Source organism: Chiloscyllium punctatum, chromosome 12 (genome assembly GCF_047496795.1).
Source record: "Chiloscyllium punctatum isolate Juve2018m chromosome 12, sChiPun1.3, whole genome shotgun sequence".
NCBI lineage: Eukaryota > Metazoa > Chordata > Chondrichthyes > Orectolobiformes > Hemiscylliidae > Chiloscyllium > Chiloscyllium punctatum.
This window is the reverse complement of record NC_092750.1, coordinates 3,080,164-3,105,511: the sequence shown is the minus strand read 5'-3', so window position 1 is coordinate 3,105,511 and position 25,348 is coordinate 3,080,164. Positions and strand designations below refer to the sequence as shown.

Below are 25,348 nucleotides of genomic sequence, written 5' to 3'. Positions count from 1 at the left end.
CACAGGTGGATGCAGCCTTGGTTTAAACCTGGTGTCCATCCACTTCCTGATGTCTCACAGCAGTCCCTCAGTGTTCGTGTTCTTGGTCCAACCAACCTTCAGCTGCTTCGTTAATAACCTTCCCTCCGTCATTAAAGTGGGGATGTTCACTGATGATCACACAATGTTCAGCACAATTTGCAACTCCTCAGATACTGAAGCAGTCCATGTCAAAATGCAACACTTTAGACAATATCCAGGCTTGGGCTAATAAGCGTGAAGTAACATTCATACCAAACAAATGCTGGGCAATGACCATGTCCAGCAAGAGAGAACCTAACCACTGCCCCTTGACATACAATGGTGTTACCATCATTCAATCCCCCACCATCAACATCCTGGAGGTTACCATTGACCTGAAACTCAACTGGACTCACCACATAAACACAGTGGCTACAATAGTAGGTCAGAGGTTGGGAATACTGCGGGGAGTAACTCCCCTCCTGACTACCCAAAGCCTGTTCACCATCTACAAGGCACAAGTCAGGAGTGTGGTGGAATACTCCCCTCTTGCCCTGAATGGGGGCAGCTCCAACAACACTCAAGAAGCTTCACACCATCCAGGGACAAAACAGCTGCTTGATTGGCACCACATCCTCAAACACCCACTCCCTCCACCACCGACGTTCAGTAACAGCAGTGTGTACTATCTACAAGATGTACTGCAGAAACTCACCAAAGATCCCCAGACAGCACCTTCCAAACCCACAGCCACTGCCATCTAGAAGGACAAGGGCAGCAGATACATGGGGACACCCACCCCCTGAAAATTCCCCTCCAAACCACTCCCCATCCTGACTTGGAAATAAATCACGGCTCCTTCATTGTCGCTGGGTCAAAATCCTGAAATTCCCTCCTGAAGGGCATTGTGGGTCTACCTACAGCAAATCGACTGCAGTGGTTCCAGAAGACAGCTTACCCCCACCATCTCAAGGGGCAACTGGGGACGGTCGATAAGTAGTGGGAGCAGCCAGCAGTTGTCCTCATCCTGTGCATAAGTAAAAAGCATGCATTTAGGTGGAGCCTTTCTCCACTGACACATTTCAAAATGTTTCCAAGACAATGGAGGGCATCTAGAATCTGGTCACTGCCACAATACAGGAACGGTAGCAGACATGTTACACTGAGTAACACCCCATAAACAGAACTGTATTAAATACATGATATGTTTTAGTGATGTTGGTGAAGGAATACATATTTATGCCAGGGACCAACAATGGTGTTAGCCGGCATTTCTTCAAAGTAATGTCATGGGAACTTTGTCTATTTTGCCATGTGATGTGGGCGTCTATGGCAATTACAGCACGTGTTCCCCATTGCTAATTGCCTTTAGTTCAGTGACTCCTCTGCAAGACAGTGAGTTCCAGTACTGACCCTCCGACAGTGCAACACTCCCCCAGCACTGACCCTCCAACAGTGCGGCACTCCCTCAGCACTGACCTTCCAACAGTGCAGCACTCCTTCATTACTGACCCTCTGACAGTGCAGCACTCCCCCAGCAATGACCCTCCGACAGTGTGGCACTCTCTCAGCACTGACTCTACAACAGTGCAGCACTCCCCCAGCACTGACCCTCCGACAGTGCAGCACTCCCCCAGCACTGACCATCTGACAGTGCGGCACTCCCCCAGCACTGACACTCTGACGTGTGGCACACCCTCAGCACTGACCCTCCGACGTGTGGCACACCCTCAGTACTAATCCTCAGAGAGTGCAGCGTTCCCTCAGCACTGACTCTCCAACAGTGTTGTGTTCCCTCAGCACTAACCCTCTGACAGTGCAGCACTTCCCCAGCACTGACCCTCTGACAGTGCGGCACTCCCTCAGCACTGACTCTCCAACAGCACAGCATTCCCTCAGCACTGACTGTCCGACAGTGTGGCACTCCCTCAGCACTGACCCTCTGACAGTGCAGCACTCCCTCAGCGCTGACTCTCCAACAGTGCAGCACTCCGCCAGCACTGACCCTCCGACAGTGCAGCACTCCCCCAGCACTGATCCTCCGACAGTGCAGCACTCCCTCAGCACTGACTCTCCAACAGCACAGCATTCCCTCAGCACTGACTGTCCGACAGTGTGGCACTCCCTCAGCACTGACCCTCTGACAGTGCAGCACTCCCTCAGCGCTGACTCTCCAACAGTGCAGCACTCCGCCAGCACTGACCCTCCGACAGTGCAGCACTCCCCCAGCACTGACCCTCCGACAGTGCAGCACTCCTTCATTACTGACCCTCTGACAGTGTGGCACTCCCCCAGCACTGACCCTCCGACAGTGCAGCACTCCCTCAGCGCTGACTCTCCGACAGTGCAGCATTCCCCCAGCACTGACCCTCCGAAAGTGCGGCACTCCTTCATTACTGACCCTCTGACAGTGCGGCACTCCCTCAGCACTGACCCTCCGACAGTGCAGCACTCCCCCAGCAGTGACCCTCTGACAGTGCAGTGCTCCCTCAGCACTGATCCTCCGACAGTGCGGCACTCCCTCGGTAGTGACTTTCTAACAGTGCAGCACTCCCTCAGAACTGATCGTCTAACAGTGCAGCGCTCCCTCAGTACCTGCCCTATGACAGTGCGGCACTCCGTCAGTACTGACCCTCCCACAGTGGTAGTAGGCCAGTCCGGCTCCTACTTTCTATATTTCGATATCAAGCAGTTGTCTTGCCAGGTGAGTGTAGACTGGCTGCTCCACCATGAGAACCTCACTGCCCATCCCTATGCCCTTCTTCGACATTTCCAATACCCTCCTCTGGCTCAGTCTTCAGCAATTGTGTCATCCTCTTCCCCCTCTCTCTCTCTGTCCTCGTGCTCCCTGTGATGGGAATCACAGGCTTAACAGAGACTCAGAATTGATCCCGATATCCTACTCCCTCCCAGCTCCGTGCTGGACAGATGTACTCCATAGGTTGCTGGGAATACTTGCTGACTCATTTCAATTATTTTGTTTTCAGTTTCCCCAGGAACTTGTGACTTATGGAGGCAATGGACAGGTCTTCAGTAACTGGGCCCAGGTAACCCCACCTTGCATTGATTAGTGGGAAGGATGGGATTATCCTGTCGATGTCGAACTCTAAGGAAGACAGGCAATGGAATGGGTAACATTCCTGCCTCTGGGACAGCAGCTCCTGGATGGAGTCCCACTCGGGGAATTGATAAATATGGATGGGGTATTCATCATATGCGCAAACAGGTTGAGTATCAGCCCGAGAAACCTTTCAACACACGCCAAGGGCAGGAGAACCTCCCAGTCCTGTGTGCTGGGGTGAAAGTGCAATCTCCTCCATCACTGGCCATCGCTCTCGGTATCTTGCTAGGGAAACCTGAGCTCATCGTGGTTGACACTGAACAAAACAAAAATCAGAGAACTGGAGACGCTGGAAATCTGAAACTAAAGTAGAAATTGCTGGTGAAACTCAGCAGGTCTGGCATTATAGAAACATCGAATGTTACAGTCTCGACAGAGGTCATTTGACCCATTATGGCTGTAGCAGCTCCCAAACAGCTCATCCCACTCTCCAGCCCTATCTCCACAGCGTTCTAAAGTCATCCCTTTCAAATATATCTCCAGCTCTGTTTTGAAACCTCCGATGGAATCTGCCTCCACCACTGTCCCCGGCAGCACACTCCAAATCTCAACAACTCTCTGAGTAAAGAAGTTTCTCTTCATCTTACTCTCTTGCTTAATCATCTTGAAATTGCGAATCCTAGTTACTGACATGCCAACTAGTGGAAACAGAGTAACGTTCTTCACCCTGTCAATGTTGTTCTGGATACCTCAACCAGGTCACCATCTAATCTTCTCTTCTCCAAACTAATGCCAGACTCAGTTCCACATGAAATACATCTCCCCACTTATACAGGCACCAAAGTGACAACATGACTCACAAGATGGCCATAAGCAGTCTGTATCTAACATGGTACAGTGGCTCAGAGGTTAGCACTGCTGTCTCATGGCACCAGAGACCTGGGTTTGATTCCACCCTTGGGCGAATTGTTGAGAGAAAGGTCCAGTGACGATTCTGCTCCTCGGATGCTGCCTGACCTGCTGTGCTTTTCCAGCACCACTCTGACCTAGACTCTGATTTCCAGCATCTGCAGTATCCACTTCTGCCTAAGGTTTTGAAGAAGACTCTCTGTATTTGAAAGATTAAGTGTGGTCGGGGAGATATGTGAATGGGATTGAGGGAGTTTTGAAATGCGGAATAGCAGAGTTTTGAACTACCTAAGAAGTTGGGTCAAATTTAGACCCCTCTGTAGTGACAGAACAATCCAGTCAGTTGATGGTGAAATAACAAGGCAGGCAAAAAAGATCAGTCACATCCTGAGAGCAACTGTCTGAAAGGGCAGCTGCACAGTCCGCATCCTGCAGAGAATGGCTGTTAGAAAGAGTTTTCTGATTCGTGTTTAAGGTGGAATTGAAGCAAAAAAATAAAGTGAAAGTCAACAGCTGTGGCTTGTTTTCCAATCTTTATATATTCCAGGTGTTGTCTCGGAATGTAGGAAAGATAAAACAAGTGAAGGAATATCACAGGAATTTATTTGATGGTGTCAGGAGATGGTTGTTTAATTGATCTGTTATTCAGACAGGACAGACTTTGCAATAAGAATATGACTGCCTGTTACTCAGCCAACAATCTATCAGTGCTTATTTCACTTTCAAACTGATGTTTCCCAGAAACACACACACAGACACACACACACACAGACACACACACATACAGACACACACACACACACTCTCACACACACAGACACACAGACACACACACAGACACACACACACTGACACGCACACACACACACAGACACACACACTGACACACTGACACACACACACTGACACACACACAGACACACACACACTCACACACACACACACACTGACACACTGACACACACACACACACACACACACACACACACAGACACACACACATACAGACACACACACACACACTCTCACACACACAGACACACACACAGACACACACACACTGACACGCACACACACACACACACACACACACACAGACACACACACATACAGACACACACACACACACTCTCACACACACAGACACACACACAGACACACACACACACACTCTCACACACACAGACACACAGACACACACACAGACACACACACACTGACACGCACACAGACACACAGACACACACACTGACACACTGACACACACACACTGACACACACACAGACACACACACACTGACACACACACACACACACTGACACACTGACACACACACACACTGACACACACACACACACACACACACACACCCTCCTTCCCCCCCACCCCCCGTGGGCACTGGGTCTACACAGATCCTGTGTGCTACCAGTAAGGAGTAAACTAACTCCAGACTCAATTCCATATGAAATATATCTCCCACTTACACTGGCACCAAGTGACAACCTGACTCAGAGGATGGCTGTATCTGACATGGCACGGTGGCCCAGTGGTTAGCACTGCTGTCTCACAGAACTAGAGATCTGGGTTTGACTCCACTCTCAGGCGACTGTCTGTGTAGAGTTTGCACATTACCCCTGTGTCTGCATTAGTTTCCTCCCACAGTCCCAAGATGTTCAGGTTAGGTGGATTGGCTATGCTAAGTTGCCCATAGTGTCCAGGGATGCATAGGTCAGATGGATTAGCCACAGTAAAAGCCCCATGTGAGGCGACAGTGATGGGGTGGATCTGGTCAGGATACTCTCTGAAGGATTGATGCTGGCTGGATGGTCTCTTTACGCACTCTAGGGATTCTAACCCCGTGCTGTCCCTGTCCCGGGCAGTGTTTGATGGGGAACATTGTAGATGGGGCTTTACTCTGTATCAATCCCCATGCTGTCTCTGTGCTGGAAGTGTTGTCCCCCACTCGGAATGTGTCATTAGGGGTCGGAGTGAGGTCTGTTTTGGCGAATTCCCCTGGGGTTTGATTCAGAAAAATGGACTGGATGCCTCTATTTCCTGAAGCCAGTCTCTGAGGAATTCTTGGAGCAGGTCATGGGGGACAGTGACTCTGCCGTGAGACACCGGGAACAGCTTTTATGTGAGTGAGCCCTGGTCCAAGCAATGGATCCCAAATGGTCCTGATGGTTATGGTGACCAGCATTGATCAGGACATTCCAAAGCACTGCATCCAATGAGACGGTGCTGAACCGGAATCACTGTTGTTGGTAACACCTCAGCCAGTTCTGTGCACAGCATGATCCCACCAGACACATGCCTTCATATGTTTTCAGGGTGATGTTAGTGAGCTAATTATTGGAAAGAACTGGAGGGAATCCCCTGATCACCAACAAGCTAAAAGCCGTGAGATCTTTTACCTCTCCCTGGGAGAGCTGGCATGCTCCTCAGACAGTGCAGTACTCCCTCAGCACCAAGCCTGGGATAATGGGCCCAGGTCTTTGGAGTGAGACATGATCCCACAGCCCTCTGACTCAGGCATGAAGAAAAAGAGGGCACAAGATGCAGCAGCACAGTTAGGCCATTCGGCCCATCAGATTTGCTCCCAGCGAGTCCCAGTGAGATGTTGCAATGTCATGAGACAGAACTGAAGTGAGAAGCCTTGCCTGGTGTATATAACAGTTATAGTCTACGAGCTGTGTTTTTGTTGGAGTCATTGCCTGACTGCCTGTCCTCTCTGATGATTGTATCTTTTGGATGCCCCCGTTGATAGTTCCACCTGGTGATGTACTACCTATCCCAGATGACGGAGCAGCAGACCCTGGTCATGTACAGCGGACACCCACAGGGATTATTCCCGAGTCTCCGAAATGCTCCACGGGTGGTCCTCACGAATGGCATGGTAAGGAGAACAGTCTCTCTCACTGCCCAGGGGCCCAGGTTCTGTATGGGTTTTACTCCGCAGAAAAAGAAGTTTCTTCCTTATTGTTACTTACTTTGTGCTCCCATTTAATTCAGACTTTGTTATCAGTCTCCCTGTTTCATACTCTGCATTAACAGAGCACCTTCCAAACCTACAACCACTTCGATCTAGAAGGACAAGGCCAGCAGATACATGGGAACACCACCACCTGCAAGTTCCCCTCCAAGCCACTCCCCATCCTGACTTGGAAATATATCACCATTCCTTCAATGTGGCTGGGTCAAAGTCCTGGAATTCCCTCCCTGAGGGCATTGTGGGTCTACCTACAGCACATGGACTGCAGTGGGTCACTCATGGCCATCTTTCCAATGACAACTGGAAATGTGTAACCAATGTGGGCCCAGCCAGCGACACCAACATCCCAAGAATGGGTTTATAACTCAAGCTGCCCATCCCCCTCTTGTTCAATCTCTCTCTTGGTCTAGTTCTTCTGGTCTGACCTGTTCTGTGCTGTGTCATAGAAACACAGAAACTAGGAGCAGGCGTAGGCCATTCAGCCCTTCGAGCCTGCTCCGCGATTCATGATAATCATGGCCTCTCATTCAACTCAGTTTCCACTTTCACCCCCATACCCTTTGATCCTTTTAGCCCAATGAATTATATCGAATTCCATCTCAAAAACATTCAATGTTTTGGCCTCAACTGCTTTCTGTGGCAGAGAATTCCACAGGCTCCCCACTCACATTTCTCCTCATCTCAGTCCTAAAAGGCCCACCCCAAATCCTTAGACTGTAACCCCTGAATCTGAACTCCCTAATACGAGGAACATCCTTTCTGCTTTACCCTGTCTCATCCTTTAGAATTTTAGAAGTTTCTAGGAGATTTTCCCCTTCATTCTTCTAAACACCAGTGAATGTAATTCCAACCACTTCAATCTCTCTTCATACATCAATGCCTCCATCCTAGGAACTTGTCTGGTGAACATTTGTTGCACTCCCAGTTTAACCATTCCATTCAATCTGCTCTTTTACTTGTTGAAGCTACGTGCTTCTGATTCATTATTGTATATGACATTTTTTTAAACTTATTTCAATGGTGTTTCCTGTCTCCTGAAAGTAACAGCAAGACAGATTTTTCAGGGAGAAGAGAACAAAGATTGATTTCGATGAGGAGAGAGAGGTGAAGTGCCCCTTAAACCTGTGGGCTAAGTGGCTAGCTTTATCCCCGCCTTTGATGTGAAACAGTGCAAGAGGAATTCTGAAGGCAGGTGTAGGTCCCATCTCAATGGCTACTGCATTTCCCAATCGATAGCAAAGTGTGTGGAGGGTTGCTGTGTTTTTTGAGGCTGAATGATTGAATTTCTTTTTGTGTTCCAGGTGATCCCAAACTATTCCTCCAGGGATGAGTATGAGAAGCTGTTTGCCATGGGAGTCACCATGTAAGAGATTCACATCCTGTGTTCCTTGTATATTACTGAACAAACAGGGCATTGAGACCCGTAACCTGGACAAATGATAACTGTTAGCTCAGGCTCCTGACGACATGCTCACCTCTCAGGCAGGAGGTTGTACAGCAAATCTAGGACAATACTCAGTGCAGTGCTCAGGGAATGCCACTGTGTCAGATTGTCAGTGCTGAGGGAGGGTCGCACTGTCAGAGGATCGGTGTTGAGGGAGTGCCACACTGTCAGAGGATCAGTGCTGAGGGAGTGTCACACTGTCAGAGGATCAGTGCTGAGTGAGTGTCACACTGTCAGACGGTCAGCATTGAGGGAGTGTCACACTGTCAGAGGGTCAGTGCTGAGGGGGTGTCACACTGTCAGAGGATCAGTGCTGAGGGAGTGCCACACTGTCAGAGGATCAGTGCTGAGGGAGTGCCACACTATCAGGAGATCAGTTTTGAGGGAGTGCCACACTGTCAGAGAGTCAGCGTTGAGGGAGTGCTGCACTGTCAGAGAGTCAGCGTTGAGGGAGTGCCACTCTGTCAGAGGGTCAGTGCTGAGGGAGTGCCACACTGTCAGAGGGTCAGTACTAAGGGAGTGTCGCACTGTCGGAGGGTCAGTGCTTAAAGCTGCAAAGGTTGTGATGTGATCTTTCTGATGAAATATTAAATGAATCCTCCGCTCTGGACTGGACACTAAAGATCCCATATCCACTCCTTTGAAGAAAGCAGTGGGTTTAATCACAGCCAATATTTATACATCACACAACCCATGGTAAGTATACATTGTGGTGGGTACGCTCCCTGGATTGGAAATGTTAACTCTGCTTTCTTCCCACAGATATGGCCAGAGTTGCTGAGTTTCTCCAGCAGTTTCTGTGTGTGTTTCAGATCTTGAGCATCTGCAGTCCTTTCTTTCCCACAAGACCAATGATTTGGTCATTAACACCTTCAGAGTGTGGGATCTTCCTGACCCTGTCCCTGCATCTATTAATCTGGTCTGAATCCCGACAGCTGCTGAATTCCAATGACCTCTCCAAAATCAGGGAAAATGCTGAGAGATGCTGCTTAATGGCAGATCTATGCTGCTAGTCTCTTATCGTGTGTTTGACAGAAGAGTTGGTAAAGATACAGGAGTCTTTGATGTTGCAAAATATTACTTTGTATTTAAACATGGTGAATACTGAGATTGTGATGATTTCACCTTTCCCATCACATGATTAGAAATAACCTTCAGTGTGTAAGTCTTTGATCTTACATCACTTCCTAATCATGATGCAGACCATGTTCTTCATATATTCACATTAACCCATTATACAGCTGCCCCCAAGTCTAACTGCATCTCTGATTCCACCTAACTACCTAACTACCTTCTTGCACTCTCTGGATGGATATCTGAATAGGAAGGGTTTGGAGGGATATGGGCCAGGTGTAGACAGGTGGGACTAGATTGGATCGGGATATCTGGTTGGCATGGTCGAGCTGGACCAAAGGGTCTGTTTCCGTGTTGTATATCTCTATGATCTCTATCTCTAAGAGATTGAGAATTTGAGCTCTCTACACTTCATTTAATTTAGAAAAGTTCAGCAGTTAAAAGAAGGTTCATTCGGATGACCCCTGGGATGGGGGGATTGTCTTATGTACAAACAGGTGCGGGCAGAGTCCGTGTGTACATTTAAGGCTGAAATTGGGAGATGATTGATCAGTCAGGGAATCAAGGATTACTGGGAAAGGGCAGGAAAGTGAATGTGAGGAATGTTGGATCAGTCACAATCCTATTGAATGGTGGAGCAGGCTTGAGGAGCTGAATGGCCTCCTGTTCCTGTTTCTTATGGTCTTATCCTCTAATGGCTTTCAGTCCTCCTCCTCCAACACACAGGGTGGTAATGATGGTGGCTGATTTCTTGGCAGCTGTGGTAGATGATCAGATTGGGTGATCAATTCCATGCAGGATTAATATGGCAGTTATGGTAGGGGATTTTAACTTTTCAAACATAGACTGAGACTGCCATAGTGTTAAGGGTTTAGATGGAGAGGAACTTGATAAGTGTGTACAGGAAAATGTTCTGATTCAGTATGTGGATGTACCTCCTAGAGAAGGTGCAAAACTTGATCTACTCTTGGGAACTAAGGCAGGGCAGGTGACTGAGGTGTCAGTGGGGGAGCACTTTGGGGCCAGGGACTATAACTCTACTGGTTTTAAAATAGTGATGGAAAAGGATAGACCTGATCTAAAAGTTGAAGTCCTAATTGGAGCAAGGCTGACTTTGACTGGGGTCAGTGACAGCTGGAAAATGGGAAGCCTTCGAAAATGAGAACAAGAATCCAGAGAAAGTATATTCCTGTTAGGGTGAAAGGAAGTCTGGTAGGTATACAGAATGCTGGATGACTAGAGAAATTGAGGGTTTGGTTAAGAAAAAGAAGGAAGCATATGTCAGGCATAGACAAGATAGATCGAGTGAATTCTTTAAGAGAATGATCGGGAGAAGGCAAGGCCGATCAGGGATAGTTTAGGGAACTTGTGCATGGAGTCTGAGCAGATAGGAGAAGCCCTAAATGAGTTTTTTTGCTTCAGTTTTCTCTATGGAAAGGGACCTTGTTGTGAATGAAACCTTTGAGGAGCTGGGATACAGGCTTGAACAGATCAAGATTGATGAAGCTGATGTGCTGGAAATTTTGGAAAATATTAAGATTGATAAGTCCCCAGAGCCAGACCAGATTTATCCTCGGCTGCTCCAGGAAGCGAGAAAGAGGGTTGCTAAGCCGCTGGTGAAGATCTTTGCCTCCTCACTCTCCACGGGAGTCGTACCAGAGAATTGGAAGGAGGAGAATGTTGTTCCTCTTTCAAGAAGGATAATAGGGAAATCCCTGCCAATTATAGATCAGTTGGTCTTACATCTGTGGTGAACAAAGATTTGGAAAGAATTCTGAGGGATAGGATCTATGACTATTTGGCAAAGAATAGCGTGATTAAAGGCAGTCAGCATGGCTTTGTGAGGGGCAGGTCATGCCTCACAAATCTTATTGAGCTCTTTGAGGAGGTGACAAGACAGGTCAATAAAGGTCGAGCAGTGGATGTGGTGTATATGGACTTCAGCAAGGCATTTGATAAGGTTCCCATTGGTAGGCTCATTCATAAAGTCAGGAAGTATGGGATACATGGAGATTTGGCTATCTGGATTCAGAATTGGCTGGCTGACAGAAGGCAGAGAGTGGTTGTAGATGGAAATTATTCTGCCTGGAGGTCAGTGTTGAGTGGGGTCCCGTAGGGCTCTGTTCTTAGGCTTCTTCTCTTTGTAGTTTTTTTCATGACTTGGATGAGGAGGTTGAGGGGTGGGTTAGTAAAGTTGAAAATGATAGTATTGAGGGCTACTGCAGGCTGCAGTATGACATTGACAGGATGAAGAGCTGGTCTGAGAGATGGCAGATGGATAAATACAAAGTGATGCATTTTGGAAGGTTGAACTTAATGCTGAATGTAGGATTAAAGACAAGATTCTTGGCAGAGTGGAGGAACAGAGGGATCTGGGTGTGCAAGTACATAGATCCCTCAAAGTTGCCACCCAAGTGGATAGGGTTGTTAAGAAAGCATATGGTGTTTTGGCTTTCATTAACAGGGTGACCGAGTTTAAGAGCCACGAGGTTTTGCTGCAGCTCTACAAGTCCCTGGTGAGACCAGACTTGGAATATTGTGTCCAGTTCTGGTCGCCCTACTATAGAAAAGATACAGAGGCTTTGGAAAGGGTGCAAACTAGGTTTACCAGGATGCTGCCTGGATTGGAGGGCTTGTCTTATGAAGAAAGATTGAGTAAGCTTGGACTTTTCTCTCTGAAGGAAAGATGCCCTTTGGGTTTGGAGAAAGAAGTGTGACAAAATATTGCCAATATAAAAAAAATGTTGTTGAGAGATTAACAGCATTTTCTTCACTCACCTGAGGGCCAGTAAGTGAAATTATGCTCAGATAGAATGTGAATCATTGTTTCTGATTTTTACTGTCAGAGGATTTCATAAACATTGGAATGGGATCCAACACACTGGAAATCCACCAGGTCATTCCGTGTTGAATGGAGAATGTGGATGGTTGTAAAACATGCTCATGTTAAATAAACACACAATGCTGGAAGAAATATCATTGAATCACAGACTGATGTATTTTATGTTTATTTATTGTTACTCATCTCACACTACTCCCAATAGCAGCTGGTTACTTTAGAGAAGATGGTCTAGAATGACATTTTCATGGCTAAAGCCCCATCCAACACAATCCAGGGGAGAGAAATGAATCCAAGCAGAAAGAGTCACTATAGGGAGTCAGGTGACAGAAACAAGTGTGATGTCACCAGGTGATGCAGGAGCAACGAGGTACTTGTGATTTCTAACTAACCTGTTGGACTATAACCTGGTGTCATGTGACTTCTGACTTTGTCTATCCCAGTCCAACACCGGCACCTCCACTTCATAAGAAGAAGCAAATTGGGAAGAATTAAATTCATTGAGTAATTGGAATGCCAGTAGCGTGTCAATAGTCAGTCCAAGACAAGTTGTGCCTGAAACTAATTCAGATCTGAGTCAGATGAAAGGGGAAATTCAATTGGAGATCAAGGTCAAAACCAGTGCTTGTTGGAGAAAAGTCCCCCTCACTTCCAGGTCAGGACAGGCCAAAGTTCTTCCCCAAAGTATGAACATTTGAAACAAGAAAGGCCCCCAAGGAAGAGGAATCCAGTGGTTATTGATAAATTGATAATTGATAAGTTATGTGAAATTTTGAACATTGTGTAACTTATTCATTAAGAACAGAGGAGGGTAATAGTACCTCTTCAGGCCATTTGTATACATCATGTTGAGAGCTGTGTCGATTGTGCAGGAGCTGCTCAGTGTTTTCGTTAGACGTGCAAAAAGGTCATCCCACCCACACCACATGGACTGCTGCAGTTCAAGACAGATACTCAGTGGCATCTTATCAAGGGTAACCGAGCCCTCCCCATGATGCCCACAATCCCATGAATACAAGTTATGGTCATGTAGGAAATGCAGCAATTAATATGTCCATTGGAAGATCCCACACTCGGTAATGTGTTAAGTGGCCAGATGGTCTGTACTTTAAGGTGTTGATTAAGGGTTAAATATTGACCTAGGAACAAGGTGGGCAGTGATGTTGTATTGTGGCCTTGGGCTGCTTCACCCTTTAGTTCCTTACCCAGCAGTGAGTCTGGGCTGCTGAGATTCAGAAGGCAATCTCACATTGAGGCAATCACAGACCACACTCACACGCTGGACAAGCAGGGAACTAGTTGCTGCCAGGAGTGAGACTAATAGGCAAGTCCTGTCCTAATCACACACACCCCCACCTTGACACAGGACCTGGGAATAGGGGGGTGGAGGGGGGTCAGGGTGGGGGCATGAGGGGTCTGCTGGGCTGCAGACCCCTCCCTGAGAACATGCTGCCCCATTACCCCTCCAGCTCTCAGCACAGGCTTTCACTCTGAGGACGTGAACAATCCAATCCCTAATTCAGGAATTTCTTTGGTTTGTTTCAGGTACGGGCAGATGACGGCAGGAAGTTACTGTTACATTGGCCCACAGGGGATTGTGCATGGCACTGTGGTAATGTTGCTACTGCTTTACACATGAGTTTATTGATGAAACATTTGGCTAATTCTCCAAATACCTCCTTAAGAGGTTTGGTGGGAGACTGTATTTGATAATTACTCCTGGAGAGCACTTTAAAATCCTTTCAGGGTACCAGATAGATCCCATTACATTTGGTGTATTTTTCTCTATTAAAGGGGGTTGGTTAACTCGGTTAGAGAGCTGACAAGAGTTTGGGACAGATTAAAGCTAACAGCAGGGGGTTCAATCCCCCGGACTGGCTGCAGTAGGTCACAGGAATCCTGCCTGTTCACCATACCCTGAGGTCATGGAGTGGTTACCCCCAAACTATACATAGCCAATTGTCTCTCTCTAATCAAGAGAGATGACTAAAGTCCTGTTCTGGACCATGGCTCCTCCCCATACCTCACTCTGTCAGTTTGTCTTGAGGTAAAATTCCAACTCCCTCACCCCTCAGAGAAACTCTTTCCCTGGAGCACCCCCTGGAGGGGGTGGAGACAGAACCTGAAAATTTCATGCCGGCCTTTTCAGAGGGAATGTCGGGAAACACTTCCTCACATAGGAGCGGGAATCTGGAACACTCCCCAGAAAATCTCTGAAAAGCTGAGCTTAACTTTGAAACAAAATTTGAAAACAGGGGAATTGACAATGGGGGGGGGGGGGGAGCAGGGGGTGTGGGGGGGGCGGCGCTTATTGTTAAAACCCACCTGGTTCACACCATCCTTTAGGGAAGGCAACGTTCCCTGCTTACCCACTCTGGGCCAATCCACACACCCTAAAGAGGTGGACACTTCACTGCATCTGGGGCTGAGCAGATTTATATCCACTGTGATTCAAAGCAAGGCTCACCGTCAGCCATCCAGGGCTGAGCAGTAAACACCAGCTTTGCCAACTGTGCCCAGTCCTGGAAATGAACAAAAAAAGGTATTTATTATTCTCATTGTTGGGATCCAATGCTGGAGGGACTGAGAGGGTGAATATACTCACTGCCATCCACCTTGAGGGGTGACGTGCAGGTATTGGCAACAACAGGTCGAAAGGGGGAACCCAACACTCACCCAGAACACGGGGTGTTGTCACTCCCAGAGCTTACTCTGACTGGTCAGTGAAAACAACTCTCTTCAGTCTAGACCAAAGCCTCTTGTTCCTTTTTGTAAAATCTGAATTGGTTTTCTATGAATTCTTGATTCCGTGAATGTTAAAACCGGGTACTGTGAATTTACATTTTGATATTGCAACACCCCATTGAAAGGACAATTATAGCATGGGGTTGGATACAGACTAAAGCTCACTCTGTACTTTTAAACTCTAAGTGAAGCTTCCTCTACACTGTCCCCCATCAAACACTCCCAGTTCAGGGATAGCACAGGGTTAGATACAGAGTAAAGCTCCCTCTACACTGTTCCCATTTCAGGTACAGCACTGGGTTAAAGTCAGAGTAAAGCTTCCTCTACTCTTTCAAGCTGAAGGTAAACCTTCAGAAACTAAGTACTAAGGGTCACTGGACCTGAAATGTGAACTCTTCTTTCTCTCAACAGACCTGCTGAGTTTTTCCAGCAATTGCTATTTTTGATTCTGATTTCCAGTATCTGCCTTTCTTTGATTTTTTTTGTACGGATGAAGTGGTATTATTTGTGGGGCTGTTTATTAGAGACGCGTGTTGTTAAGTTGCTGATACATCTGTTTGTCTTTATTCCTGTGAGATGGCATTGTCTTCAGGGTTATTACATTGTGTGATCAAAGGGGCAGCTGTTCATGAACGGGATATACTTCCAGTGCTGCAGACTGCCACATTGCTGCTCTGTTACTGTCACTGAGCTGCTTTCTATCATCTTTTGTGAAACAAAGCCAGGCAACCTACACTGCAACCAGTCAGGTGAAAGTCAGTTATTAGACAGAGAAGTTATTGGAAGAACAGAAAATAATTAGCCATTTAAGAAGGATGAGACTGAAAGTTAAAGGGAGTTGAGGGTGCACGTACTGATTGAGGTGATCAAATTGACAAGAGTCTCCCTATCGATAGAGCCTTGTATCACTTCAGATTGTCCCAAAGCCCTTTACAATGACTGAAGGACCTTTGAAATGTAACATTGCTGTAATATAGAAAACACAGCAACCAATTAGGACGTAGTAAGCTCCTGCAAAAGACCAGGCTATCTGTTTTAGAGATATTGACTGAGAGATAAAACGTGGCCAGAAATTGGAGAGACATCTCGAGGTCTCCATCCAATACAGGCCATGGTATCTTGTAGATCCACCTCAGGACAGCATATAGAGTTAGAGTCATAGATTCCTACAGCACAGAGACAGGCCCTTTGGCCCAAACTGGTCCATGCCGACCAAAATGCCCATCCACGCTCACCCCCATTTTCCTGCACCCTGCAACCCATATCCTTCTAAACCTTTCCTCTCCATGGATTGATCCAAATGCCTTTAAATGTTGTTAATGTACCTGCCTCAACCACTTCCTCTGGGAGCTCATTCCATATGTGTACCACCCTCTGTGTAAAAACGTTGCCCCTCAGGGTCCCTTTTATTCTTTCCTCTCTAACTTTAAACTGATGCCCTCCAGTCCTCGATTCACCAACCCTGGGGAAAAAGACTGAGTGCGTTCACCCTATCCATGCCTCTCATGATCTTATACACTTCTATTTAACACCACGCCCCCCCACTTAGTCTCCTATGCTCTGAAGAAAAAACTCCGAGCCTAACTGACCTCTCCCTATAACTCAGACCCTTGAGTCCTGACAACATCCTTGTAAATTTCTCCTGCACTCTTTCCAATTTAATAACATCCTTCCTGTAGCTAAGTGACCAAAACTGAACACAATCCTCCAAGTGTGGCCTCACCAACATCCTATACAACTGCAACATAACTTCCCAACTTCTATAGTCAATGCTCTGCCTAATGAAGGCCAGTGTGCCAAAAACCTCCTTTACTGCCCTGTCTACCTGGGACTCCACTTTCATAGAACCGTGCACCTGAACTCCAAGGTCCCTCTGTTCCACTACACTCCTTAAGGCCTGAACATTCACCATGAAACTCCTACCTTGATTTGACTTTCCAAAATGCAAGACCTCACACCGATCTATATTAAACCATTTCTGGGCCCACTTCCCCAGCTGATCAAGGTCCTGCTGCAATTTCTGAGAACCTTCCTCACAGTCCATGATCCCGCCTATTATAGCGTCATCAGCAAACGGACTAATCATGCCTTGTTCAATCTCATCCAAATCACTGATATAGGTAACAGCAGCAATGAGCCCAGCACTGACCCCTGAGGCACTCCACTAGTCACAGGCCTCCAGTCCGACAGGCATCCTTCCACTGTTACCCTCTGCTTCCTACGCTCAAGCCAATTGTGTATCCAATTTGCCAGCTCCCCCTGGATTCCATGCGATCTAACCTTCCAGAGCAGCCTACCATGTGGAACCTTGTCAAAGGCCTTACTGAAATCCACATGGACTACATCTACTGCCCTGCCCTCGTCAACCTTCCTGGTCACTTCATCAAAGAACTCGAACAAATTTGTGATGCACAAAGCCATGTTGACTATTCCTAATCAAATCCTATCTTTCCAAATGCATGTATAATCTTATCTCTCAGAATCTTCTCAAGTAACTTACCCACCACAGTTGTTAGGCTTACTGCTCTGTAGTTCCCAGCTTTTTCTTTGCTGACGTTCTTGAATAAGGGCACAGCATTCACCACCCTCCAGTGTTCCGGGACATTACCCATGGCTGACAATGATGCAAAAATACCACCCAGGGCCCCCTGCAATTTCTTCACTGGCCTCTTGGAGTGTTCTTGGATATATCAGGTAAGGACCCGGAGACTTACCCACCTTCATCCATTCTAATACATCCAACACCTCCTCTATTGGGACATAGACTGTCCCCAAGTTATCACCACTAACTTCCCCAAGTTCCCAAGTCTTCATATCTTTCTCTACGGTAAACACAGAGGAGAAATATTGATTGGGGACCTCGCCCATCTCCTGCGGTCCTACACATCTATGGTCCTTGAGGGGTCCTATTCTCTCTCGAGTTATTCTTTTTCCTTTAATCTACTTGAAGAACCTCTTTGGATTCCCCCTAATCTTCTCAGCCAAGGCTATCCCGTGCCCCCTTTTCCCTTCCTGATTTCCTTCTTCAGTAAACTCCTGTATTCCCTGTGTACATCCAGGGATTCCCTTGATCCCAGTTGCCTGTGTCTGAGTCCTGCCTCCTTTTTTCTGGTCAAAGCCTCAATATCTCCTGTTATCCAGGGTTCCCTATTCCTGCCAACCTCGCCCTTTACCCTCACAGGAACATATCGACCTTGAACTCTAGCTATCTCACTTTTAAAGGCCTCCCACCTGCCAGAGGTCCCTTCGCCTGCAAACAAACTACTCCAAGCAACCCCCTGCAAACTCCTGTCTAATTCCAGAAAAATTCGCCTTGTCCCAGTTTAGAATTTGAACCTGTGGACAAGTTTTGTCCCTCTCCATGACTACTTGTCACTGGTCCCAAGGTGCTCTCCCACTGTCACCTTAGTTCCCTATCCTGCCATATTTCCCAAGAGTAGGTTGAGTTTTGCTGCTTCCTGAGTAGGACCCTCTACGTACTGCTTGAGGAAACTTTCCTGAATGCACTTAATATATTCCATCCCATCTAAGCTCTTAAGACTATGGCAGTCCCAGTCTATGTTAGGAAAATTAAAATTTCCTACTACGACAACCCTATTGCTCCTGCAAGTCTCCCCAGTCTCCCTGCGTAATTGTTCCTCTAATTCCAGTTGCCTTTTTGGGGGTCCACAGGACAACCCCAATAACAGCACCATCCCCTCCTTATCTCTTGTCTCCACCCATAAGGCCTCACTGGATGATCCTTCAGTTAATTCATCTCTGATTCCTGCTGTGATACTCAACTTAATCAAAAATGCAACTCCCCCTCCCCTCCTGCTACCCCCTCTGTCCCACCTAAAGTACCACATTAAGCTGCCAGTCCTGTCCCTCCCTTAGGCATGTTTCTGTCATGGCTACGATATCCCAGTCCCACGTACTTATCCATGCCCTGAGCTCATCAGCTTTACCTGTCAGCCCCCTTGCATTGAATTAGATGCAATTTAATTCAACAAGTATTCCTTGCTCCCTGGCATGTTCCAGCCTGTCCTGTCTCTTCGGATTACTGTATGTCCTTCCAGCCTCACACTTGCCTCCCTAGGTTAGTGAGCCTAACATCTGTATGGGTAAGTTACTTGTGAAGACTTTGAGAGATAAGATAAACATGCATTTGGAAAGACAGGGTTTGATTAGGAGTAGTTAGCATGGTTTTGAGAGTGGAAAATCATGCCTCACAAAGTTGTTTGAGCTCTTTGATGAAGTGATCAGGAAGGTTGACGAGGGCAGGGCAGTAGATGTAGTCCATGTGGATTTCAGTAAGGCCTTTGACAAGGTTCCACATGGTAGGCTGCTCTGGAAGGTTAGATCACATGGAATCCAGGGGGAGCTGGCAAATTGGATACACAATTGGCTCGAGGGTAGGAAGCAGAAGGTAACAGCCTGTCGGACTGGAGGCCTGTGATTAGTGGAGTGCCTCAGGGGTCAGTGCTGGGCCCATTGCTGTTTGTTATCGATATCAATGATTTGGATGAGAATGTACAAGGCATGATTGGTACGTTTGCAGATGACACTAAACTAGGAGGTATCGTGGACAATGAGGAAGGTTATCAGAAATTGCAGCAGGACCTTAATCAGCTGGGGAAGTGGGCTGTGAAATGGCAAGTTGAGGATCTACACCCCGGCCCCCGCCAATTTAGTTTAAGCCCTTCCTTGTAACACTAGCAAACTTTGTCCCTAAGATACTGACCTCCCTCCAGTTCAGGTACAACCCGTCCATCTTGAACAGCAGCTCACCTTTCACCTCTGCCCCAGAAAAGATCCCAATGATCTTAAAACCTGAATCACTGCCCCCTGCACCATGCATTCATCTGCCGTACCCTCACTAGCACGTGGCACTGGAAGTAATCTGGAGATTATCACTAATGAGGTCCTGGTTTTTAACTTTTTCCCAAGCTCTCTGTAGTCACTTCTCAGGACCTTATCCCTACTTCTACCTATGTCATTTGCGCCAAGGTACAAAATGACTTCTGGATGCTCACCCTCCCTGTGGAGAACGTTCTGCAGGTGCTCTGAGACATCCTGGAACGTAGCACCTAGAACATAGAACATAGAAAAGTACAGCACAGAACAGGCCCTTCAGCCCATGAATTTGTGCCGTGGATTATTCCTAATCTAAAATAAAATAACCTAACCTACGCACCCCTCAACTCACTGCTATCCATGTGCATGTCACTTAAATCTCCCCAATGACTCTGCTTCCACCACCACCGCTGGCAACACATTCCATGCATTCACCACTCTCTGCATAAAGAACCTACCTCTGACATCTCCTCTATACCTTCCTCCTAATATCTTCAAACTATGACCCCTCGTACCAGTCAATCCTGCCCTGGGGAAAAGTCTCTGGCACTTGACCTGGGAGACAACACACAATCCTGGATTCCCATTTGCAGCCAAAGAAATTCCTGTCTGTGCTCATAACTGTTGAGTCTCCTATAACAAGGGTCCTGTTTATCTTTACCCTACCCCGCTGTGCCTCAGAGCCAGGCTACTGCTGCTTTCCCCTGAACATCATCCCCCCCTCCAAAAGTATCCAAAACAATATACTTGTTTTCGAGGGGAATGGCCACAGGGGATTCTCTGCCTACTCCATTTGCCTTTCCTGGTGGTCACCCAGCTACTCTCTGCCTGCATCTTCAGTATGACCACCTCACTAAAACAGTCACCCATGAAGCGCTCCGCATCTTGGATCCTCCAGTTAATGCCTAATGGAACACAGTGACCCTCTGAAACTGCAACAGCCCTCAGCACTGACCCTTCGACAGTGCAGAACTCCCTCAGTACTGACCCCCTGACAGTGTAGCACTCCCTCAGTACTGACTCTCCGACAGTGTGGCACTCCCTCAGCACTGAATCTCCGACAGTGCGGCACTCCGTCAGCACTGTCCCATCGACAGAGCGGCACTCCTTCAACACTGACCCTCCGACAGTGTGGCACTCCCTCAGCACTGACCCTCCGACAGTGCGGTACTACCTCAGCACTGACCCTCCGACAGTGCGGCGCCCTCTCAGCACTGACCCTCCGACAGTGCGGTACTCCCTCAGCACTGACCCTCCGACAGTGCGGTACTACCTCAGCACTGACCCTCCGACAGTGCGGCGCCCCCTCAGCACTGACCCTCCGACAGTGCGGTACTCCCTCAGCACTGACCCTCCGACAGTGCGGCGCCCCCTCAGCACTGACCCTCCGACAGTGCGGTACTCCCTCAGCACTGAATCTCCGACATTGCGGCGCCCCCCTCAACACTGACCCCCTGACAGTGCAGCACTCCATTAACACTGACCCTCCGACAGTGCAGCGCCCCCTCAGCACTGAACCTCTGACAATGCAGCACTCCCTCAGTACTGACCCTCCGACAGTGCGGCACTCCCTCAGCACTGACCCTCCGACAGTGCAGCACTCCCTCAGCACTGACCCTCCGACAGTGCAGCACTCCCTCAGCACTGACCCTCCGACAGTGTGGCACTCCCTCAGCACTGACCCTCCGACAATGCGGCACTCCCTCAGCACTGACCCTCCAACAGTGCGGCACTTCCTCAGCACTGACCCTCCGACAGTGCGGCACTCCCTCAGCACTGAATCTCAGACAGTGTGGCACTCCCTCAGCACTGACCCTCCGACAGTGTGGCACTCCGTCAGCACTGTCCCATCAACAGAGAGGCACTCCCTCAACACTGACCCTCTGACAGTGTGGCACTCCCTCAATACTGACCCTCCGACAGTGTGGCACTCACTCAGCACTGACCCTCCAACAGTGCCCACTCCCTCAACACTGACCCTCCAACAGTGGGGCACTCCCTCAGCCCTGACCCTCCAACAGTGTGACACTCCCTCAGCACTGACCCTCTGACAGTGCGGCGCTCCCTCAGCACTGACCCTCCGACAGTGCGGCACTCCCTCAGCACTGACCCTCCGACAGTGTGGCACTCCCTCAGCACTGACCCTCTGACAGTGCTGTGCTCCCTCCCTCGCTGGTGTATTGAATGTAGATTTGATGAGGCATCCTGAACCATTTGACCGGAACATCATCTTGGCTCAGTGGTTTTCCAGCCCAATGACAGTACCATTGCAGCACAAGCTCCGAGTCATGCTGCCATCCTGATCCTGAGTGAGTGTTGATGATCTCGAGACGCTGTATGTTTGTGTTTTGCAGCTGACTGTGGTGAATGCGGGCCGACGTTACCTGGGGCTGGAAGATCTCAGTGGCAAAGTGTTTGTGACCTCCGGACTTGGCGGGATGAGTGGGGCCCAGGCAAAGGCAGCTGCGATCATCGGCTGTGTGGCAGTGATAGCAGAGGTGAGCCCAGCTTCCACCACTCACCGTGACAAGATAGCGTTGAAGCTGCTCTGAGATCAACGCAACAAAACCGAGTGGGATAGACTGGAGGGGAGGACTCCCCCTGTGCGGTGCTGCGCTGTCCATGTCTCCATTAAACTCCCTTCAATGACCCTCCATTTTGGATCCAGGATGAGGCTGGTTGCTAATGATCGCACAGTGTTCAGCTCTGTCTGATACTGAAGCGATCCAGACCCTTACAAACAGCAAGGCCTGGACAACATTAGGTTCAGGTTGAGAAATGACAAATTGTATTCCCGTCACACAAATGCCAGGCAATGACCATCTCCAGCAAGAAAGAATGTGATCTTATTCCTTGACAATTGTTGGTGTTACTGTCATTGGATTGCTCACTATCAACATCCTGGGGATTACCATTAACCAGAAACTTAACTGGACTCACCACATAAACACAGTGGCTACAAGAGCGGGTCAGAGGCTGGGAATACAGTTGGAGAGCAACTCACCTCCTGACTCCCCAAATCGTGTCCACCATCTACAAGGTACAAGTCAGGAGTGTGATGGAATACTCCCCACTCGCCTGGAAGGGGGCAGCTTCAACAACACTCAAGAAGCTCGACACCCGGCCCCACATCCACAAACACCCACTCCCTCCCCCACTGACGCTCAGTAGCATCAGTGTGTATTATCTACAAGATTCACTGCAGAAATTCACCAAAGAACCTCAGACAGCACCTTCCAAACCCACGACTACTTCCATCTAGAAGGACAAGGGCAATCAAATGGCTGCTTTGTCCTGGATGGTGTCGAGCTTCTTGAGTGTTGTTGGAGCTGCCCCCATCCAGGCAAGTGGGGAGGATTCCATCCCACTCCTGACCTGTGCCTTGTAGATGGACTTCAGGCAAGTCAGGGGGTGAATTAATCACCGCAGGATTCCCAGCCTCTGACCTGCTCTTGTAGCCGCTATGTTTATGTGGCTAGTCCAATTCTGTTTCTGGTCAATGGATGCTGATATTGGGGGATTGTGATGGTAATGCCATTGCATGTCAAGGGCCGATGGTTAGATTCTCTCTCTTTGGAGACTGTCATTGCCTGGCATTTTACGTTATCAGCCCAGATCATATCCATTGTTGCATTTGAACACAGCCTGTTTCAGTATCTGAGTTGCGAATGGTGCTGAATGTTGTGCAATCATCAGTGACCATCCCAGCTTCTGACCATATGATGGAGGGAAGGTCATTGATGACGATGGTTGGGCCTAGGACACTACCCTGTGGAAGGCCTGAAGAAATGTCCTGGAGCTGAGATGACTGAGCTCCAATAACCACAACCATCTTCATCCAAGCCAGGTATGTCTTCAACCACCAGAGAGTTCGCCCCCCCCAATACCCATTGATTACAGTTTTGCCTGGCCTCCTTGATGCCACACTCAGTCGAATGAAGCCTTGGTGTCAAGGGCTGTCCCTCTCCCCTCCCCTCTGGAATTCAGCTCCTTTGTCCATGTTTAAACCAAGGTTATAATGAGGTCAGGAGCTGAATGACCCCGGGGGAACCCAAAGTGAGCATCACTGAGCAGGTTATTGCTGAGAGGGTGCTGCTTGATAACACTATTAATGCTGCCTTCCGTCACTTTACTGATGATCGAGAGTAGACTGATGGGGCAGTAATTGGCCGGGTTGGATTTGTCCTGCGTTTTGTGTACAGGACATACCTGGGCAATTTTTCACATTGGAAAAAGTACAGCAGGAAGTGAGGACTGCAGATGCTGCAGATCGAGCTGAAAATGTGTTGCTGGAAAAGCGCAGCAGGTCAGGCAGCATCCAAGGAGCAGGAGAATCGACGTTTCGGGCATGAGCCCTTCTTCAGGAATGAGGAAAGTGTGCCCAGCAGGCTAAGATAAAAGGTAGGGAGGAGGGACTTGGGGGAGGGGCATTGGAAATGCGATAGGTAGAAGGAGGTCAAGGTGAGGGTGATAGGCCGGAGTGGGGTGGGGGTGGAGAGGTCAGGAAGAAGATTGCAGGTTAGGAAGGCGGTGCTGAGTTCGAGGGATTTGACTGAGACAAGGTGGGGGGAGGGGAAATGAGGAAACTGGAGAAATCTGAGTTCATCCCTTGTGGTTGGAGGATTCCTAGGCGGAAGATGAGGCGCTCTTCCTCCAACCGTCGTGTTGCTATGGTCTGGCGATGGAGGAGTCCAAGGGCCTGCATGTCCTTGGTGGAGTGGGAGGGGGAGTTGAAGTGTTGAGCCACGGGGCGGTTGGGTTGGTTGGTCTGGGTGTCCCAGAGGTGTTCTCTGAAACGTTCCGCAAGTAGGCGGCCTGTCTCCCCAATATAGAGGAGGCCACATCGGGTGCAGCGGATGCAATAGATGGTGTGTGTGGAGGTGCAGGTGAATTTGTGGCAGATATGGAAGGATCCCTTGGGGCCTTGGAGGGAAGTAAGGGGGGAGGTGTGGGCGCAAGTTTTGCATTTCTTGCGGTTGCAGGGGAAGGTGCCGGGAGTGGAGGTTGGGTTGGTGGGGGGTGTGGACCTGATGAGGGAGTCACGGAGGGAGTGGTCTTTTCGGAACACTGATAGGGGAGGGGAAGGAGGTATATCCCTGGTGGTGGGGTCTGTTTGGAGGTGGCGGAAATGACGATGGATGATATGATGTATCTGGAGGTTGGTGGGGTGGTAGGTGAGGACCAGTGGGGTTCTGTCCTGGTGGCGATTGGAGGGGCGGGGCTCAAGGGCGGAGGAGCGGGAAGTGGAGGAGATGTGGTGGAGAGCATCGTCAATCACGTCTGAGGGGAAAATGCGGTCTTTGAAGAAGGAGGCCATCTGGGTTGTTCGGTATTGGAACTGGTCCTCCTGGGAGCAGATGCGGCGGAGACGAAGGATTTGGGAATATGGGATGGCGTTTTTACAGGGGGCAGGGTGGGAGGAGGTGTAGTCTAGGTCGCTGTGGGAG

General features: G+C 48.6%; 1 protein-coding gene across 2 annotated transcripts in view; it reads left to right on the top strand.

The window, feature by feature from the left end:
* Nucleotides 1-25,348, top strand: part of uroc1 (urocanate hydratase 1) — an 80,919-nt gene that overhangs the window by 6,875 nt on the left and 48,696 nt on the right. For both annotated transcript variants that reach the window (XM_072581763.1, XM_072581762.1), the window contains exons 4-8: nt 2,988-3,047; nt 6,739-6,867; nt 8,265-8,326; nt 13,866-13,932; nt 22,256-22,399. In XM_072581763.1, the coding sequence (XP_072437864.1) occupies nt 2,988-3,047; nt 6,739-6,867; nt 8,265-8,326; nt 13,866-13,932; nt 22,256-22,399 (462 nt within the window). The remainder of the gene's footprint in view (nt 1-2,987; nt 3,048-6,738; nt 6,868-8,264; nt 8,327-13,865; nt 13,933-22,255; nt 22,400-25,348) is intronic.